Raw genomic sequence first — 13,086 nt, 5'->3', positions numbered from 1 at the left:
GGGCCAGTGGCCGTCCGACTCAGAGAGACTGCAGCTGCAGCCAGGCAAGACAGAGGACAGTGGTGGATGTGGTGTTTCAGGGTAGCGGAGTGAAAGACACTATGGGGCCGATTCACAGAACTAATCTGAGATAAAATCCTAAACCTACTACTTTTGGTATTCACAGAAGGCATTTAGTAGTAGTAAAGTTAGGACTCCTAACTCTACTACTACTAAACTGAGACAAAATCCTAACTTTACGACTTTCGGTATTCACAGAATGCTTTAAGTAGTAGTAAAGTTAGGAGTCCTAAGTTTACTACTACTAAATGCCTTTGGTGAATAACAAAAGTAGTAAGTTTAGGATTTTATCTCAGATTAGTTCTGTGAATAAGCCCCTGGAACTCGAAAAGAGCTAAGATTACAACTCACAATGAGGACAGACACAGTACAGTGGAGGGGAAGAAGGGGAAATGAAATCCATTCTCAGTGGGTGCAGTGTTTGTTTTTCATTTACCCCTTTATATCAAATTCCTTCATGGAAAGATAGCTCCCAAACATTAATGAAGAACTCAGAGAAAGCAGGAAGAGAGGAAAGGGACAAGGTGGCAAACGTTGCGGGTCGCAGTGAGCCACCTTGCACACTGTGGCCAACAGTTCTCAACCTCCCGCAGCCACTAGTGCAGTCGTGTTTGGCTATCAGAAGGCACCATTTAAATTAGTTTGAATTACTTTGACAAATGCTATCCGTTAAAGCATTAGTTACGGACAACAGACACAAATTGTGAATGTCCATGAAAATTATGGACAGGTGCTTACCCTAGATACAGGTATTCCTTGAAACTCCAGAACATATGGAATGTGTGGCTGATGGGCAATGTCATGCAAAGAAGCCACACAAACAGGAACAGAAATTGTGCCTCAAAATAGCATATGTTGTAATAACACCATGTTTTCAATTCCAATCTGGAGCCCCCAGAGCATATAGTGTCACATCCACTAAAATATCAATGTTGCGATGCACATTACAAAGTGCAACGTTTATTACAAATTTCTCCAAAATTCCTTTGAGAAGAACGACCATATTCCTATAAGGGTTGTTTCTAAATGTTCGTGGTAATTATGGCAATTAACCTGGCCTGGGCTGAGAAAAGGACAATCTTGAATGGGGTACACGAGAGACACCAGGCAAAAATATGATTATCAATGGAGCAACAAGCTGTGCTTCCATTGTGCAATGCTTTTATGTTGCTAATCAATTATACACAATATCAGAGCCTTTGACAGTCCCAGGTTTAGCTTGGCAGTAGAATAATGTGTCACAAGCATTTTGCTACCAAACTTCACCAGTTCAGAGGGGAAGAACACAGTGATGCAATGCATAGACGGCATTCCAGAAAAAACATGCAAGGCATATGTTAAAGCAAATTCTACATCTGTCTGAGAAACTGATCAGAGGCTTGGATTTAGGTGGCAGAGGTATGCCTCTGGTTAAACATAAATGATATGTTCAAGCATCACATAGCCGTGCTATGTCACACTCTACCCATTGTTCATGCATCAGACATCTGAACTATTTCTAAGGTGACATCATTTAAGTGACAACCTATCCTTTCTCCTCAATTTCTTCTAAAAGGACACTGACTGTGCGTTAGTGCCTGAGGTCATCCACAAAATGTATTGAACATGCAAGATATGAGTTGAGTTTCTTTGACGGACGATGACGAGAGAAAATTAAATAGATGTTTAATTTTCCCTTGTCATTGCCTGTCGAAATCCCCCATCACCCAGCCCCACCTCTCTTACCTGCACGGGCTGCGGCTGCCAGGTGGGATGGTGATCCCAAAGTGAAACTAATATATTGTAAGCTATGCACTCAATTGGATATCATCATGATAGAAGTACAAAGGTAGATTTGGAGACTAAGGTGATAGTTTACAGGTATGTAGCATTCAGGTGCCAATTAATGCACCTAGTAATTGCTGCTACCCCGGTGTAGGGTATTGAATGGGTAATATAATGAACTTCTCCTGAGTTCCCCACCTCATAATAAAGTTGAATGTGAAATCAGCGCCTACCACAATGATAAATGCATGTTTTGCATTTACGACATTGCATTTTATCCTCATAGATTTCCTCGGAGTTTTTGTGGGAAAATCAGTCAGGAGAAAATTGCAGAATGTGGTAATTGATACATATTTCATAATTCCAATCTGTGTGAAAACATACATTTGTTCCAGGGTTTTAATTTAAAACACGACTTTGAATCAGGGTCTAAGTAAAGTTTGTATGTTTTTCACAGGCTGGGTATGCTATGTCATTAGAGATCTGCCCAGCTCTGTGTCACCAAGCTTATGGCCTTGCACTGCTGTAGGGTTGGAGTATGTTGCATTTATATAGTGCTACATACTCTCAAGAAGGCCGGAAAGCACATTTACAAAGGTGTAACACTCTACTCCGTGTAGTGGCATAGATGGGACAGTGTGTGTTTCTCATGCAGCCTATATGGGGATTTTTTTTATGTCATTCATCAGGGCTAGTGTTATGCACTCAATACTTTGTGTTGCTTTGCCGCTGCATGATTTTGAAGAGCAAATGAGAAAAAGATCGGTTTCTTAAGTATTTAATTCTAATTAACGGACAGAAGTCTGTGGATGTAGTCTGGCCTATGGTTGAAGTGTTTCAGTGTTTAATTAAGGCTTAAACTGCTGAAACTGTCGTAAAGAAGCATGTGGCTGCACTTACATATCAGTGCAGGAGAGAAGTGTGAGGGTAGACAGTTGTAAAAGCCAGTACCTGCTTTCTGTGGGCGGATCCGTGTATATACTGTTCGAACCACATAAAATATGAGGCTAAGAATTAGCACAGATATGACCGGAGCTGCCGTTGGGTGGTGCAAACCGAGGTAGTCAGGCAGTTACAGGGCTTGAGAGTGCATCTAATAAACCCCAAAACAGCCTCCGCAGAGGGAAAAAGCCATATGCACTTCACAGTAGAACAGGGCCTACAGCACCAACAATGCATTTTGCTTATGGCAACCATTACTTACCAACAGGAGAGCAGACAGGCTATGGAGGGTTGGGGTTATTTATTAGAATCATCTCTAACACCAGATGAGAGAATTTATATATTTTTCTTTCAGTTTCTATTTAAATAGTGCCTGATGGTCTGAAGGGGTTCAAAGCATTAAAAAATTAAAACAAGGTAATGTTTCTGGCAAATGTGTGCTTTGAGCCCATCAAATGTTAGGAAAGTGCAATACAGATGGCAATATAATATCACTGCCTCTCTCTATTACATTCTGATGGAATATTGCATTCTCTGTCTTTTGTTGAAGTTATAATGTGGTGAAGTACACCTGCACCGATTTGTTAATGTGATTGGATGTGCTAATTGGAACTTTCATAGCTGTTGATCTATCCCCAGGCACTTTAAGTAGCCCAACATTGCATGGTACTGGCAGGAAGCAAACTCTGCACTACTGATTACCAGTACTATATGGTAACAACCCACCAGTACAGTGCAATTATGAGTTAAATCCTATGGAATGAGGAATAACTGTGTGGACCTGGATTAACAAAATGGTATTTCACAAGGTATTCCTTTTTCCATGGGCTTAGACACACACATTTAACACCTGCTCAGAGTAGGTGGTAAAAGTGTTCAAGGGGCTGTGGTAAACGTGTGTAGAGGGCTGTTGTAAGATGGGGTGGGGAGAACGAGAGTGAGGGAAGGAGTAGAGAATGTTGGCTGGAAGGAGGGAGCATGTAATGCAATGACCTCCTTGCCTTGTGTGAGGTTTGACCAGTGATCACTGAAAGGGTCTGGGCTATAAAGCAGACTTTTCCCACAGTGATTTCACCTGCAGGAAATTCCATCGGATAAAATCGGCATTGTTGTTCCTGCACCCAGAAAATTCATTGCTGGAACACTTGACCTCTTAAAATTATGCGGAATGGAATAGCTCTGCACACTTCCCAATTGGAGCTCATGTCTTTTATGGGTACCTTGCAAGTGGGCTGATTAGGCAGATAGAGAGCAACATCATTAGTTACAAGAAACAATGAAAAATCAAACACCACCTCCTGTACCTGTAAATGGTTTTTGGATGTAAAAAACACAACCAGACCTTTGGGTACTTCTGGCTGAAAAGGGAGAGGGTCTCCTATTCTGTTAAGCTAAGTTAGAGGCCGACAGCGAAAGAGAAAACAATCCTCCTCACCAGGATACATAGAACCTGTGAGGAATTAAAATGTGTGCAATTGGTTAATCAATGGGCAGAGTAAGTAGTGTTATGGCTAGAGCTGGCGACTTTGGAACTGGGGAACCAGGTTTGAGTCTCCGCATCAGCACAACATCCTGTGATTCTGGGCAAATCACATAATCTCCTCGTGCCTAGAAAAAATAATAATGTACCCATGTGTCATTTAACTGGTGCTCCTGTAAAGCACTCTATATCATCGGGTAAGTTTGCGCCATATAACTCTGCAAAACAAAACAACCCAAAAAGCAAATCTAAAGGCTGCTTGTTGGCTAGTATATGCTTTTGATTAATGGAGTAATTTGAGGATTCATGGTTATTAAGATTTATTCTTTTTGAAATGTAATGTAAGGGCTAGATCAGCTGAGTTCTGGGGTGTTTTTTTCTAATGAAAACTTATACAATGAGGTTTGCAATAGGTACAGTCTGATTGCGTATTACCAAAAATGCATATTTTTAACACACTAAAGGGCTGATTTAAATCATGGAGTTATAGATACTCAGTCGCAGCGGCAATGGAGTATCCATACTGTCAAGATAATGTTCCGCCTGCCAAATTTAGATGCAGATGCACCTTAGGTTTAATCACAGGAGAGAGCGCTCTGTGTCCACCAGGATTAAACCCTTCCAAAGGCCCTGCGGAGTAAGGGCCGTCTGAGGTAGACCTCTAATTTCACTGCCCATCACCACAGGAAAAGCCTGGCGGTAAGGAGCAGTGAAAACTGCTAAATGCCCCCCTCGCCATTGGAGAAGAAGCCCATGACGAGGGGAGCTTTTTCTTTTTCATTTTCCCCCAACAAATCCTGTTTTCAGGATTTTCTTTGTGAAAATTAAAAAAGAAAACAGTTTGGCATAGGGCTCTGACATGTTTTACGGAGAGCATTGACAGAAAGTATAGTAACAATGGTTCCTGCCAATGCTTTCGAAATGACTGGCCGCTTGGCGGTTATTTCTCATTTTGGTGAGTGTAATAGTCTCAGCCTGGTATTGTTAAGTCCTCCGCCAGGCAAACAGAGATTACTCTATCCGCCAACTCTTAAATTCGGTCCTAAATCTCTTTTCACATTTTGCAGCCACCTAACTTACACTTGTGTACTACAACTACAACTTTAAAATAAGGACTTTATTCACAGTGCTTTTGGTCAAACGCTGGGAACTCGTAGCACTACAAATATGCGTCACTATTCCCCAGTGCACCAACAAGGATTCAGTTCTGTAACAGTCTGGTTACACACATAAACATATGCAGTGATTGCAATAAGCAATTGAACATTGTTACCCTAAAATAATGCATTTCCGCTGATTTCTTTAAATTGCATTTATTTTTTATGTAAGGTGTGTAAATTATACTTTGTATGTATGAAATGGCAACAAAATAATTGTAGAATATTTTGTGTTTTTTTTAGCCATGTCTCTGCCTCGTCCGGATTGGACTCAGATTCACAGTTCCCATACCTATGTATTCACTTAAGCCTCTGGATGACCTACAAAATACTTTGTACTAAGCTGTCTTTGAGGCAAGGCCCTATCTCCAGCAGAGCCTAGCAAACATCAGTTAAAGAGGTGTGTGCCCTCTGCCTGGATGCTGCAGCAGCCTGGCTAAGACACACAACAGGTGTGGTTTGTAATAAAACTCTTTAAGCCCATTGGGTGTGACGTTATCAACACAGCCAAACCATGTAGCGGAAAATGCCTTTGTTTTTGCTTTCCACCATCTGAAACTCCCCTTTCAATGAAAGTTAATGAATAAATTATATGTCCCCATTTGTTTCTAAATCACACTTTTTTTGTCCCTGTTGCAAATGGGTTTCACCCAATTAGCCAACCAGGGTTTTTTTTCCTTTGATCACCCAGTTTTTGGACCTTTACTGTGGGTAAGCCCCTCTACCCGAGTCTCACTCGGGGTAATTTCACTGTAATGGACTGGGCTGGGGGTGTGTGCAAGTATGAAGCACTGCTGCTTTTGTTACTGGTGCTGATATTGCAGTAAAACCGGCCCTAGTAACAGAAATGACGCCCACCCTTCCAGCCTCAAGGGGAAACGCCTGATGCCCGCTACGGCCAGTCTGAACCTGCATACTCGCGTGCATGATCTGTCTTGTGTACAGGAGCCCAGAGTATTTTTTTAATAGCAATATGGAAGAAATCATAATTTGCCCGGAAGTTGCCAAAGACAATAGTAGGGAATGCCCTGTGGTTTGTAACGCATGCCATGCTCGTGTGCTCTGCTGCAAATGTACATTGTGAGGACACGACCGAAGTTGATATAATACAGGCCCCCTTCCATGATGCGCCTCTTTCTATAGACAGTAACAGAAAATGGCTAACTCATAAGGCGCTCCGCACATACTATATTTTTAATACATGAAAACCTGTATATTGAACAATTAATGTGACCTGAAAAGTGCTTAAAAGCATAACTCTTGATATAGGCACATTCTGAAAAACTTCACTTTTGTGTGAACTAACTTAAAATATCAAGTACGTTAATGAGGCACTTTCAACGCCGAGAAAGAAGGCATTCTGACAAATATTCACAGTGGCAGCCCATGAAATGTCAGATTTTTTTCTGCAAAACAATGAACAATTAGAGCTGTAGCACACTCGTCCTGTAAAACACCTGCCTGGCCACTGAAGAGAGACAGTACACAGAGAGCATTGTGTCGATGCGGCATGCTTCGAGGACTAGGATTTCCAAGGTCAAAGCGACATTACATGAAGCCTCACAAACAATAGTGATGGAATTAGTGCAACAACAATTTGCAAACAGATGACGGTGCAAAGAAAACAAACGTTCAATGCATGATTTGTAGAGAGCTTGAAGTCGGCCATTAGTGGGTGAGGCTGTTAATGCAGACAGCTTACATGCATGTATAGTGAAACTGGCAAGTTGAAAACACATGTTGAATACTTTTTGCGTACACCTTTTTATTGTGACATGCAACGTAAAAAAGTACAGATTAAAAACTATTAAATACAATAAACCATTTTTACTGCACGGCCAAATAGCTTTTGCTCTTCAGGATTCATCAACTGGCAGAGTTAAATTGACTTTGACCATCCTCGTGGTCTTTTCGCCACCGCGCAGGCCAGCCAGGTAGACCCGAGGCTTCGGCACGTTGGTTGAGCTGTCACGTTTAGTCTGAGTGGCTCCCTCCTTTGGTAGGTACACTTGGGTTGCGTTGTCTCTTCTCATGTGGCTGGCAATAGTCTGCATTGAGTGGGTAACTTTCTTCCGCAAATTAGCCTACAGATAAAGTAAAAATAGTTAAATCCAGTACATGAAATGCACTGATGAAAATAGTAAATATGAGAGCAAAACAAATATGGCGTGAAAAGGACACACCATTTTTTTTTCTTCTTGCTAGCCAGGCCAGAATCTCTAGGGATTGTTTTGGGTGAGGCTACTTGCCCAAATTCCAAGTGCAAATTGTCCAGTTTCTTAAGAGAGTGGATGTACCTGCCCCCTTAAATCTTTGACTGCTATCAGCCATTTTTGAGACATGGGCCACTAACTTTTGGTACCTTGAGTGACCCACATAGGGCAGCAGCCTGTTCCTAGCACAGTAGAGCCCTCTGTTGCGGAACTCTATACCTGGGAAGGACACATGCTGAACTGAGCAAAACAAACTCGTCTCCTTCACCTCTTGATTTGAAGAGAGCCATCTTTCAGATCATCTCACTTTGGAAACCACTTTGATCACCCTGTCCTGTGTCTGACGCCCAATCATCTACCACCAGAACTGACCGGCACCCTGTGACGAAGCTTTGTATTTAACATAGAGGTTAGGCACCTTAAAACCATAATTTTCTGCAAAAGAGCATTCTAGTTTATTTTGGTATGGCGATTTTGTATCTAAAACTGGGCTTTGGGTGAAATTATTCCCTGTAGTCTAAACTCAAACCAACTGAGCTACCCCACGATAAAGGACTTCAGACAAACTAGGGGTCAAAGAACAGACAAATCGTACCATACTTGATACATTGTAGTATCCTGTAAGACATCTTTGTTTAATTAAATGGGATCTGCAAACAAAGCCTTACGACGAGAACTGAGCCTCATAAGTCTGTCACTGGATAAGCATCCTGGGCTCCAATCCTATATTAGTTTGGTCTCCAGTGTGTATCATAGATATCTCCTAACCCGACTTCGCTTTGCTATAATCCACTATCTTGTTCCATTTGCGAAGAGAAATGGGTGGGGCCCCAATAACTGGAAATGTCCCTGTGATAACAGATAAGCGCAGTCAACCCTGCATCTAGTACTTTTCTGTAGATTTTATTTTTTTTTTTTGAAACCGTTTATTGCAATCTCAAGAATATACAAGTATGGGCCTACAACCTTCCGGCCGGCCGCTAGAATGACAGGAGCATATGACATACGTACAAAAACACTTGGCATTGCAGAGAAGCAAAATCAGGAGGTATCAGCGTCGTGGGCCACATCACTCTGACCCCACAATACGGTTTCATTTTATACAAACAACACAAAAACCACACCCGCAAGGCAACCCGCAATCGAAAGTAACAGCACGTGCTCCCCGAATGGGGGACTCCAGCCATCCACAGGAGTCTAAAGAGGGGAAGGGGAACAGATAGAGGACTGGGGGAACTCCGTGCTCGGGGCTAGAGAAAAGAGTCAACTAAGGGGACGGGGCTGGTGAGGCCGCAGGCAGCAGTGGTGGCGCGCAGATACCCCCGCGGTAGGCGTTCCAGGGGCCCCATACTTTCACCCATGCCCCAGGCTTACCCCTCGCCACATACACCCTTTTCTGTAGATTTGATCTGGTATATGGGAAACAATATTTAAAACCAATTATTTTTAAGAGAAAATTTGTACGATTATCGGGAGGCAATTCAGTATTTGCTTGACTTAAAATATGCCACTGTATGTTTTAATGTAGCAAAGTTTTTTAATAATGTTCTACCTACAAGAAAAGCTTGGTCTTCTCTGGAAACTGAATGTGCCTAACTGTTGTAACTTGTTATTTCTATAGAACGAGGGCTATCGCTATAAATTTTGAAATCCATTTGTATTAATAGAGTTCTACCCCGATATTGCACATAGCACTTTAATGTTGTAGTGCTATGGATAACCCATTTATTAACAAGAACATCCATATTTTTGTACTTTCGCCGATCCACTCTTAGATGCAGATATTTTGACATAGTTACTATACCTCTTTATCAATGTAATGATATGAGGTTTTTTTGTGATGCAATGTAGTTTTAATGATTATAATCTAATGATGTTTTATCATTTTATGATAATATGGTTTATTTTTGCGATAAAACGAATAATGTTTGAACTGACTGACTGAGTGTGTGGCGGAATGAATGCCTCAATGACTTTCTCCTGCCGACAAGGGTTGCCAGTGGCCAGTGAGGGACAGCGGTGGGAAGGAGACGTGTCAGAAGCGGTGGGCCACAAAGGGGGCATCATCTAGCAATGAACCAGGACCACAAAGACCCAGAGGTTCTGGGCTCTGTTACTGAAACCTCTGCACGTCAGAGCGGTTCAGAGTTTCAAAGGATTGAAAGATGCTTGTATGGGAATCTGGTGTGCGTGAAACCTTTACCAGTGTGAGTGGGTGTTTTGACTCTTTTTTTAAAGCACTAATCCCATGTTTTAGTCAAGTTCATCACCATCACAAAGTTAAGGCTTAGTTTGGCAATGGTGCCCCACAAGGTCAGCATTTGCTATATTTTATTTCTATAGAAATAATTTTTATTGTTTTATTCATATTAAAAACAATAAAACAGTTTTTCATATGGTTTGACAACGTATAGTGCTTGCGAGGTTCTGGCAGTGAGTTTTGGCCTGTCTGGAGAGGTTCTGGGATGGGAGCTCCCCTACTCGCCTAAATTAGTGCTGTTACATGTCATGGAGGGTGTGGGGGGAAATGTCTATAAGCGTCACCTAATGCTCTTGGGATTTACACTAGCCAAACGTTATATTGCACGAAAGTGGAAGGCGGAGGCCCAACCCTGCTTGTCAGTATGGAAGAATGGCCTTTATTTTAACATGGGTCTGGAGACTCCTATCTTTAAAGCACGGGGGTGTCCGCAAAAACATTTTAAGATCTGGAAGCGTTGGACGGATTATATAGGCCTTTCTCTGGAGCCTATTTCTGCTGCAGATGTCACTGGGCTGGGAGAAGCGGGTGGAACTGTGGCACAGGGGACCAATGTCTGAGGGGGATTCGAAGCAAGGTTTGTGATGCAGTATACAACAGTGCAGGGGGTTGTTTTATTGGTTTGGTATTATTATTTCCCCCCTTTTTTTCCCTGAAAAATATGTATATTAAATGTCAATGCATAATGTTTTGTACTTAAACTGTAGCAGACGGCCTCTGGGTTACAGAGCCCTGCATTGTATTTGCCACTTGTCGCAATAAAATATGTTATAAAAAAAACCCAAACAATAAAAACAGTTGCTCTTCTAAGTTATACACCGTATGCACAGTGCAGCCCCAGTTCCAGCCTCTCCCACCCTTCCCTCTGCAACTTCACCCACGAGAGAGGCACTTGGGTCTGAACAATCCCAGTCTCAACCATCCAAGCCGTAGTGTATCCACCATTTCCTCCAAATATTCTCCCATTTATAGGGACAACCCTTGCCGTATATATCGTTTCTTCAATTTTGGCACACATGTCCATGCTTTTTGTCCATGTTGTTATAGATGGGGCAACCAGTGAGTTCCACTGCCTGGCTATGTACCTTTTTTTTCACAACAAACTTTGTTGGTGTCGACATCTGTGTATGGCCTAACCGGCAAAAATCTCAGGTACATACAGCATGATATAGCAATCTGGCTGTAATATCAACATCAGTATTTTGGAAATAGAAAGGAAAAGAAGAAACAAAAAGGAAAGAATAAGAAAAGAAAATATAAAGAACATTCTAACATATAACATGTTGTGCTATGTCCTCTCCCCACTCTCCAGTGTGTGTCTTCTTGCATCCCCATGTCTTTGATGATGTTGGATCACATAATAGTATCTTTACCATTGTCATTGTTGTCTCACACATTACATATCTATTGTCTCCAGGGTGGAGGGCTTCAAGTGTAGGCCTCGATAGTCCGCCCATCTCTGCCAGGGGTGTATTTATGGGCACCCCCTGCCATTAAAAATAGGGATTTCCATACCCATGCAAAAGTCTACCCCTTTCTTCCAAACTCCCAAGAGAGGAGGGGAGGGAGCCTTCCATGCTCTGGCGAGGTCTCGCTTCGCCAGTACGAGGCCTAAGAACAGCAGGTGATGCTTGTATCTATTGCCCCCAACCTTGGCTGTGATACGTAATAGGGCCGGTCTCGGTGACATCAAGAGATCCCATCCCAATACTTCGGAAAGGCAGGTTATGACCCCCTCCAGAATCTAGTGAGTATAGCACACTGCCAGACTGTATGGATAAAAGTGCTATTGCGATTGCCACATCTTACGCATATAGGGGATGTTCTAAGACCCGCCCTCCAAAGTCTGTCTGTTGTAATATGCCCAATGGAGGTATATGAATTGGATAAGGCGCAGTTGCGAAGCAATGGCTGCGTCACATGGGGATTCGAGAGCCTCAACCCAGTCCTCCTCCTCCAACAGGCCCAGATCTTCTAGGCCACTTGGGTGGTGTCTAGTGTGGTGGAGCTGTTAGTGAAAAGTCTTTCATCACGCAATGCACTTCCCGCCACCTTGGAATTGTGGGCCTGCTTTACTCATCCTTACAAACGCCATACAACCCTGAAGAGTCACAGGACCACTCCTAGTGACGAATCACGTGTCTTCATTAAATAACTTTTCAACCTTATACTGGTGTCGACCATTACAATTGTGATTCATACGAGACGTTTTCACACCTGTGTCATACCCTCATTACATGTGCCCAGGACTGTGCTCATTTCGCAGTGTGGGTCCTTCGACTCACACACTTCCGGGGGTTATTGGGTAAATCCCCCGACCTGGCAGCACCGTACCTACTTAGGCTCACATATAAAACTACACGTACCAGTCCGAGCGCCATTCTTCCTGACTGCACTAAAAACCAAACCCCCAGACTTCACTGTTAGTGATGAGTGTCTGGTATATCTCGATGATTTTATGGCCTTCCAGGTCTCCCACGAAGACTTTGGCCTCTATAGGGTTAAATGTCATTATAGTCTCAAGGTCTGCAATGTATAGAGAAAGATACTTATAGAATGGAGTGCGTGGCATATCATATTCTTTCTGAAGCTCTTGAAAAGATTTAAGGGGCTGGCCACGCATAACCACTCCCAGCGTCGATATACCTATATCATCCCATCTCCTAAATCCAGCCGATGCAGCCAGCTGGGGCATTAATCCGTTGTGCCACAATGGGGTTTCACCTGTTAAACTGCCCCTCCATCCCATTAGTCACAAAGACTGTCTCCAGACCCTGAACACCACCTTAGTCACCGGCGGCAGGTTCTGTAGTGCTGACCATGTATGTAGGTAGGTGTGAAGTGTTGGATTCCCCCATCACCCAGCTTTCTACTGCATATGCCGGGTTCTGTCTATCCCCATACCACCACTCGTTCAGCACTAACAGGTGAGATGCAGCATAATATGATTGAATGTGTGCAGTTGCTATTCCTCCACAATATGTGGATTGGAAGCATGTTTTTAGAGCCACCACTCCATAGAAATTGACTTAGCATCGCGTGCATGTGCCGAAACCATAGGGATGTTATTGGGTATGGATGGTTCGGTAGCTGGTAAAGGAGGCGAGGGAGGGATACCATCTTAAAGATGGCGGATCTTCTGAATAGAGAAAGGAGCAGCCGCGCCCAGGACCTCACTTCCTCTTTTACCTGTATCGACAAGGGGGCAAG

The 13,086-nt window shown here is 42.9% G+C and overlaps 1 protein-coding gene across 1 annotated transcript in view; it reads right to left on the bottom strand.

The window, feature by feature from the left end:
• Positions 1-7,148: 7,148 nt before the first annotated feature.
• The window catches only part of CFAP206 (cilia and flagella associated protein 206), a 334,518-nt gene continuing 328,580 nt past the window's right edge, over positions 7,149-13,086 (bottom strand). The window contains exon 13 of the mRNA XM_085609221.1: positions 7,149-7,487. Within this exon, the coding sequence (XP_085465347.1) occupies positions 7,260-7,487 (228 nt within the window). The 3' untranslated portion in view covers positions 7,149-7,259. The remainder of the gene's footprint in view (positions 7,488-13,086) is intronic.

Source organism: Triturus cristatus, chromosome 6, assembly GCF_964204655.1.
Source record: "Triturus cristatus chromosome 6, aTriCri1.1, whole genome shotgun sequence".
NCBI lineage: Eukaryota > Metazoa > Chordata > Amphibia > Caudata > Salamandridae > Triturus > Triturus cristatus.
This window is presented reverse-complemented; position numbering and strand designations above follow the sequence as displayed.